Below are 8,918 nucleotides of genomic sequence, written 5' to 3' on the forward strand. Positions count from 1 at the left end.
GCACATCCCCATTTACCCTCCAAAAAACATTACTAGTCCCACATAAAACTGGATCCATGACCCTTAAAATCCCAAAAGATTGAGGTAAAGAATATCCTCTGATGAATATGGATTAAATTTATATTAGACTAGATTAGTAGATTAAGTGGTCTTTAGTTCATATATATGATTGGTATTTTAGAAATATGACAGGAATGAGTTATTTCACAGTAGTTACAAAGTAATGCAGATAGGCCTAAGTAATATTGCAGCACTGAAATAGTTCCACAACTTTGTATGAAAGGACTTCTTCACCTGTTGCTACTAATCAAATAAAAATACATTCCATGTAACCACATCTGCCTGGGAAATATACTGTTAAGTGTAACCAATTTCCTGAATAGATTTAATATAAGGGATTAAAATGTGATGTTATTTGCATCCTGATGATGGACATGCAGGTTTTAACCCAATTCAACACAGATTTGACAAGTGTGACCCAGTAGTGTCTACCTTTTCTTTTAAATTGCAAGTCCAGAGGATGTTGACAGATGGTCAAGGTGTGAAAGTAGCTGCATGATGGAATTACGGTGCTGATTCCCTTCTGACAAGAGGGGAGGTGACCTCAGCTCTGCACATTATAGGCCAATACAATCAAGACCTGTACTAAAGGGAAAAAAATCAGTAGGCCCTCCCCTAAAGCAACTCTGACTCAGGGATGGTTGATCATAATCAACTAAGTCTACATATTCACTATTTCCAATCATGTAGACCAGTTATAATATAGTTTACACACTTTAACTCAATCTACCAGCAATAAGTAATGTGTTCATTATCAAATCACCAGTATTTGGGAGTAGTTTTGCAATAGCTTGGTGGTTGTCGAACTAAATTCAAATCTTGGTTGTGTTTTCAGTAGTTAATTACTTGTTTACCATATAGCGGTGTAGCTAACTACTTGAACTACACACTACATTTTATGCCAGAAAATGTCCTTTCTTTTTCGGCATTAGACCTACCAATCTCACTTGAAACATCGTTTTTGTGTTTGGTCGGCTAAATTACACATTAACAACAGATTGATTGCAATTTGTAGTCTATGAAATTTCAGATTTAGAAATGAGATTTCAACATTAAGTAGTTTGGATGTAGTGAACTATTTTTTCAAAGTAACTTTAGTTAATTAAGTAAAGTAATATTTTTTAAAGAGTAGCTTAACATCTTCCAGCGTGACGTAATTGGTAGCTTGGTAAACTATATGTCCAGAGTAGCTTCCCTAACACTGGCAATCACAACACTTAACGTGGAGTAGGAATTCACTATTTTCCACTCGATCTATACAGGTAGTGAGCCATGAATTGCCAGCAATAGCAAGCCTCAATGACAAGGACCACAAAAAAACATGGCTTAGTCTACTATCCATTACATGGATAGTTCTCAGCCCTCTCCTGTACTCCCTGTTCACCCACGACTGCGTGGCCATGCACGCCTCCAACTCAATCATCAGGTTTGCGGACGACACTACAGTGGTAGGCTTGATTAACAACAATGACGAGACGGCCTACAGGGAGGAGGGCCCTCGGAGTGTGGTGTCAGGAAAATAACCTCACACTCAACGTCAACAAAACAAAGGAGATGATCGTGGAATACAGGAAACAGCAGAGGGAGCACCCCCTATCCACATCGACGGGACAGTAGTGGAGAGAGTAGTAAGTTTTAAGTTCCTCGGCGTACACATCACGGACAAACTAAATTGGTCCACCCACACAGACAGCGTCGTGAACAAGGCGCAGCAGCGCCTCTTCAACCTCTGGAGGCTGAAGAAATTCGGCTTGTCACCAAAAGCACTCACAAACTTCTACAGATGCACAATCGAGAGCATCCTGTCGGGCTGTATCACCACCTGGTACGGAAACTGCTCCGCCCACAACCATAAGGTTCTTTAGAGGGTAGTGAGGTCTGCACAACCCATCACCGGGGGCAAACTACCTGCCCTCCAGGACACCTACACCACCCGATGTCACCGGAAGGCCATAAAGATCATCAAGGACAACAACCACCAGAGCCACTGCCTATTCACCCCGCTATCATCCAGAAGGCGAGGTCAGTACAGGTGCATCAAAGCAGGGACAGAGAGATTGAAAACCAGCTTCTATATCAAGGCCATCAGACTGTTAAACAGCCACCACTAACATTTTTTGTCTGCTGCCAACACAACCAATGAGTAACTCCGGCCACTCAACTCCGGCCACTTAATAATGGAATTGATGGAAATGTATATATTTTTTACATCACTAGCCACTTTAAACAATGCTACTTAATATAATGTTTACATACCCTACATTACTCATCTCATATGTATATACTGTACTCGATACCATCTACTGCATCTTGCCTATGCCGTTCTGTACCATCACTCATTCATATATCTCTATGTACATATTCTTTATCCCTTTACACTTGTGTGTATAAGGTAATAGTTTTGGAATTGTTAGGTTAGATTACTCATTGGTTATTAATGCATTGTCGGAACTAGAAGCACAAGCATTTCGCTACACTCGCATCAACATCTGCTAACCATGTGTATGTGACAAATAAAATGTTATTTGACATGCTGTATATTTGTCTGTTGAGTCTAAGGTGACTGTTGCCAGGGATATTTGATTGGAAAATCGATATGAATCCACAAAGATAATAATTTGTACATTTAACACCCTTGAATGGAATGTAAAGGCTTTATATTGTAGCGTGGCAGAGAGTAATAGCAAAGGAATGCGCCGGGGTTAAGGTGTCACGGCTCTTGGTATTGTTTGGTGATTCATAAGCATCCGCGCATAGTTTCTAAACCCAGAAGAGCAACATCGCGAGACTTCCGGGAACGCTTGCGAAAAAAAACAGGCCAGGGTTTGAAAAGTCAATGAGAAAAGTGAAACATTCTTCCTTTAGTTGTTCATTTTCTCGAAATCTAAATGGCACAACCTAGATTCGAGCCAATGTCTTAAGTACTTGAACATGTTATTACTCCACCCTCGTGAAAGTGACAAACGGACACGTTTTAATTTTCGTCAAAAACAACTTTATATCGAAGGAGTGCCTGTGATTTGATGGCCTACACATGCGCAATTGGGCGCGAGACGACCTTTATAGACACGATGACGTATTTCTACGCATCAGCTTAGCTTGCCAACGTCGCCATGACATGTACTGGAGAAGCAGCTTTAGCCTGTCTTCTTACCGTACTGTCGGTCTGTGATTAGTTGCAAGTCAATAATAGGCTACTCTCGACCGAACGAGGTTGTAATAATGTCTAGTAGACTTGAACTTAACGTAGCAGGCGTAATAGAAAGTAGACTTTGTCTTTGAACACTGGTTGGAAAGTAGCCTGGATCAAACAACTCCATTAGAATGTTACTTTGAAACAGTATATTTGCGGATACTTACTTGAATCTTCCCTGACAGTGTTGACATTGGGCTCCAACCCATCCTTGGTCACAGACGCAAGTTCCATTGATGCATTTACCAGAAAAGCAATTTTTATCACAGGACTTGGAGACTGTGGCTTCGGTGTAAAACACCAAGTACAGCATAAGGAATGCCCCCAAATATATTTTGATGTCCTGGGGTCGCATATTTGGATATCTAGTCCATGTGCATAGATGCATTCCTCGGCAGTCCCCTCCCATTTTACTTTAGAAACAGGTAAAGGTCTCCTTTTCTGGTTAAGACTTCCTTATTCACAGATTGAGTGACTCAATTAAAATGTCACTTATCGGTAATAAATACTTTGTAAGCAAAGGTTTGGTGTATGCGTGGGATAGCCTAGCCATGAAGCGAAATACACTCAAACATTCAAATTGGCTTATTTATTGGCTATAGAAACATAGCTGAGTCTGAGCATATTGCTGGAGTCCCGCAACTAAAGCATCTCTCATCAGACAACAAAGCCTGCAAATGTGCACTGACTTTATGCACTCCTATTAAACTTTCTTGAACTAACGTTAATGAATGCTCACAGCGTTATTCCCAGAGGCTAAGAAGCCATTTTAAAAACCAAAGAAAATCGGTGTGTTATCTAAGTTGTACTCTAAATTAAGTGTTTTCCAAGCAATTTTCAAGTTCACCATCCTAATGCTTCCCGAAAAACTGGAAGAAAATAAAAGGTCACAGGATTGATCCTGGGATGTTAGTTCTGGATCCCAATTTCCATTGCAAGAATCGGTTGTGGATGTTGTTCGCTGCGGTGGAGAATGCAGCAACCCGGACAAATATATCAAGTTGACCGTTCTCCGTTCCGCTTTTTCCCACTTTCAGTTTAGACCCCTTCACTGAAGATAATGACGCTTATTTGCATAAAAATTATTGTAATCCTTGTCAGAGAAAGCGATATTCACCGATGAATAACACACGATCGCCTCCTTACGTGATGATACTCGCACAGCTGGTTTTCGACAGGGAAACTCCTGGACAAAGCTCTGAGCATGAGCAGAGTAAAATTACGCATTTAAAGAGACAGTACACGAATGCGCGCTGCTGTCCCTATACTGGTTAGCCCTATCCGAGATCATTGGGACGTCTGTGCCCTAAACTCTAACCTTAACCCCAACCTTAACCCCTACCCTAACCATACCCTAACCTTAACCCTTACCATTTTTAACAAGAACCCCCTGTACTTCTCAGAACCTTGTTTTTCTTCTTCTCTGGTATAACGGCGTTCGCAAAAATTGGATGTGCATGCCGCCACCTACTGTACGGGTGGATAATAAGGATCCACAAATGAAAAAAATGTGTGTGAAAAATATTCATATAAAACGATAAATAAAATTTAACTAATCAAAATCAACCTGCTTTTCTGTAAATATATATATAATAACATTTCATCAGGTTCCCACACAGGCTCACAAGGAGCATTGTGCCATCTTCCAGAGACAGTAGTCCTTGCAGTGCTTCTGCAGTGAACTCTTGAAACCTCAAATACATTTTTGGCCACAGCCACAATGTCAAGCTTCTTGGATTTCTTGGACACTTGAGCAATAGAATTTATAACAGTGGCAATAAACACTACAAAATCCACCTTCACAATGAGTGTATCCAGGTCTATTGACTGACAAGGAACATTTATAATGGGCTGTGGAGCATCACCACCATCTCTTCAGCGCTGTGGCCACTTGCCCCATCGACTCTCTTAACCACCTCCACATAGGAGATCAGCTGGACAGCCCTGATCCTTGACACCTCGACCTCTTGACTTTCATGTTTACAGGGCACTCAGGGAATATGATCCCCACCACAGTTGCAACTTTTTACATTCACAGACTCTTCAATAACATATTCCTCCCATCTGCAAACACTTGACCAAACTTTTTACACTTCTTGTATTTCAGCAGGTTTTGCAGAAAAAACTCACAGCGTACCTTATACAGTATATCCCAGCTTTACATGGGTTGGGAGATACTCTTCATCAAATATCAGTAATATGGATGTACTATTCTCCTTTTTCCCCCCATACACCATATGGGTCATACATACAATAACTACTACTTTCAGGCTGAGATATTGATTATCAATGTTCAACGGGATGCCAGAGGTAACACCTTTTACCAGTACCCTGTTACGAAAATCAAAGCTGTCCACTTAATTCATCGATAATTTTGCGAGCCACAATGCACACTCCTTTTGCTCTTCAAAATCAAAGATTATTGATCACATACACGTGTTCCGCAGATGTTATTGCAGGTGTAGCGAAATGCTTGTGTTTCTAGCTTCAACAGTGCAGTAATATCTAACAATTCACAACAATACACACAAATCCAAAATAAAGGAATGGAATTAAGAATATATAAATATTTGGACGAGCAATGTTGGAGCGGCTTAGACTAAGATACAGTAGAATAGAATACAGTATATACACGAGATGAGTAATGAAAAATAATTCAACAATATTAAAGTGACCAGTGTTCCCTTATTAAAGTGGCCAGTGATTTCAAGTCTATGTACAGTATATAGGGCAGCAGCCTCGAAGGTGCTAGTGATGGCTTTTTAACAGTGTGATGGCCTTGATATAAGCTGTTTTTCTTTCTCATTGATGCACCTGTACTGGTCTAGCCTTCTGGATGATTTTTATTTTATTTTACCTTTATTTAACTAGGCAAGTCAGTTAAGAACAAATTCTTATTTTCAATGACGGCCTAGGAACAGTGGGTTAACTGCCTGTTCAGGGGCAGAACGACAGATTTGTACCTTGTCAGCTCGGGGGGTTGAACTACTTTGATAGCGGGGTGAACAGCTTGGTTGCTGACCTTGATGATCTTTTTGGCCTTCCTGTGCTGTAGGTGTCCTGGAGGGCAGGTAGTTTGCCTCTGGTGATGCGTTGGGCAGACCGCACCACCCTATGGAGAGCCCTGCGGTTGCGGGCGGTGCAGTTGCCGTACCAGGCGGTGATACAGCCCGATAGGATGTTTTCAATTGTGCATCTATAAAAGTTTGTGATGGTTTTAGGTGTCAAGCCAAATTTCTTCAGCCTCCTGAGGTTGAAGAGGCGCTGTTGCGCCTTCTTCACCACGCTGCCTATGTGCCTATGTGGGTGGACCATTTCAGTTGGTCAGTAATGTGTACGCCAAGGAACTTGAAGCTTTCCACGTTCTGCATTGTGGTCCCGTCGATGTGGATAGGGGGGTGCTCCCTTTGCTGTTTCCTGAAGTCCACGATCAGCTCCTTTTTTTTGTTAACATTGAGTGATAGGTTGTTTACCTGGCACCACACTCCCAGGGCCCTCACCTCCTCCCTGTAGGCTGTCTCATCATTGTTGATAATTCGGCCTACTACTGTTGTGTTGTCTGCAAACTTGATGACTGAGTTGGAGATGTGCGTGGCCATGGGTTAACAGGGAGTATAGAAGGGGGCTGAGCACGCACCCTTGTGGGTGTTGAGGATCAGTGAAGTGGTGTTGGTACCTACCTTCACCACCTGCCTGGGGGTGGTCCATCACGAAGTCCAGGACCCAGTTGCACAGGGCAGGGTTCAGACCCAGGGACCCGAGCTCAATGATGGTGTTGAATGCTGAGCTATAGTCAATGAACAACATTCTTACAGATACACAACACCATCCCACTCCTGAGTCATGGTTACTTTAAATGCATCCACTATTTCCAGCACCTTCTTCACCATCCTCATGACTTGAAAAAGGTTCCCCAATTGAACATCCTTATCCAAAAAAAACTTGCTCTGACAAGAAACGTTTCATCAGACTCCTCTTCAACAACAATTCTAGCCCTTTTCGTTCCATTCTTGGACTTCACTGTTGTCCACTCATCCTTCTCACTAACTGTACTCCATGCACTTTCAGCTTCAAACAGCACTTCCGCTTCCGCCTTCTCGCTTGGCTTCTTCTTCCTCGGTGGGGTTTTTCAGTGGTTGGAATCCAACGGTAATGGCGCATTACTGCCACCTACTGTGCTGCCTGCTGCTGTCCCTGTACTTCTCAGAACCTTATCACAATCACATCACACAATATCCCCATGGGCAATTTCAAACCATTGTTGCAGAAATGCTTTCCTGTCTTGGTTACTGACCTCAAGTGCCCTTGTCTCTGCTAATGTATTTAATCTCAATTTGTTTCAAATGGCACACACTTGAGGCCAGGAAGATGATTGATTATGGATGCTGTTGAACAGAAACAATAGCCTATCATGGATTCAGCCTCTTCTAATCAACCAAGAAAATAAGCTATAATTATAACAATGTAAATGGTGTGCCATAGAATAACCTAGGCCTAGATGTGTTGAGTGAGTTTTATCATTTTCTATGCAATTTGTTGCTTTGGTTTTAATCGAATTGTCAAGAATCAATAAACATTTTTCTTTTTAATTTCCCCCCGATGGGACTATGTGACCCAATCAATAGTTCTGCATTGACTCTAGGGTGAGCAAAATTCCTAGCTGCATAATGGAATTTACCCAAGCAACCAGAATACAAAGCCAGCTTAAATGGTTCACTGTGGAATACTTTTTCTACCCAGGTACTTGTTTTAAAGACCCTTTTCTGAGTTGTAATGAATTCAGGTCTGACCTTGTTCAGCATCACCTTCAGTAGGATTACCAGTTATAATGGTCATCATCATTAGACCCTAACATCCATTTACTATTCTGGGTAATAGAATCAAGTCACTCACACATTCATGCCAATGCTATTAAGTCCCTTATTGCTTTAGTTAAAAAGATTCTGCTTCTCTTAGTTAGAAGAGGTCATGTTTTATGTTGTTTAATCAATTAAACTCCATGGATTTTTTTAAATGTACACTAAGTGAATGTACTTTGCAGGAGGGGAACACGTCTCTGTTGCTAGAAACCAAGCAAAACACACATAATCCTGCATGTTAACGTCAGGCCCAGAGAAACATTAAAGAAACCTTTGAACCAAATTAGTTTTCCTCTTTGTCCAACAACTATGAAGTAGAATCGGGGAAAATAGCCATACTAGCTCGAAAGACCTCACACACACACACACACACACACACACACACACACACACACACACACACACACACACACACACACACACACACACACACACACACACACACACACACACACACACTAACAGGAAATGTTCTTTAATGCCTCATCATGACATGCTGTTTATGTTCCCAAAGTGGGTATCCCCGGGGTCCCTGGGTAAGCCATGAGCCAGATGTTTCCTGGTGGACTGTGTATAGTTGATAGCTACCTGGCTGTGCCCTCTTTACTGCATGCACCAAAAATAGGTTGAGCCCATTGTTCCATGACTTCCCTGAAATAGCTAATAAAATAAATAGCTGATCAGGGATATTCTTTAATGAATGGTAAGAACAAGAAAATGGTTTTGTATCAGAATACACAGTGGCCACTGATCCTTTCTTTCGACGTTGGGCCTAGACAGTGGCGACCCTTTTTTTTGTTGTTGGC

At 41.6% G+C, this 8,918-nt stretch overlaps 1 protein-coding gene across 4 annotated transcripts in view; it reads right to left on the reverse strand.

Annotated features, from left to right (window-relative positions):
• The window catches only part of LOC118369810 (attractin-like protein 1), a 371,022-nt gene extending 366,528 nt beyond the window's left edge, over positions 1-4,494 (reverse strand). For 2 of the 4 annotated variants that reach the window (XM_052498667.1, XM_052498665.1), the window contains exon 1: positions 3,421-4,494. In XM_052498667.1, coding sequence (XP_052354627.1) covers positions 3,421-3,662 — 242 coding nt within the window. In that variant the 5' untranslated portion in view covers positions 3,663-4,494. The remainder of the gene's footprint in view (positions 1-3,420) is intronic. The other 2 variants (XM_052498666.1, XM_035754518.2) reach the window with 2 other exon arrangements.
• Positions 4,495-8,918: the final 4,424 nt, after the last annotated feature.

The sequence above is a fragment of the Oncorhynchus keta genome, chromosome 36 (assembly GCF_023373465.1).
Source record: "Oncorhynchus keta strain PuntledgeMale-10-30-2019 chromosome 36, Oket_V2, whole genome shotgun sequence".
NCBI classification, from domain to species: domain Eukaryota; kingdom Metazoa; phylum Chordata; class Actinopteri; order Salmoniformes; family Salmonidae; genus Oncorhynchus; species Oncorhynchus keta.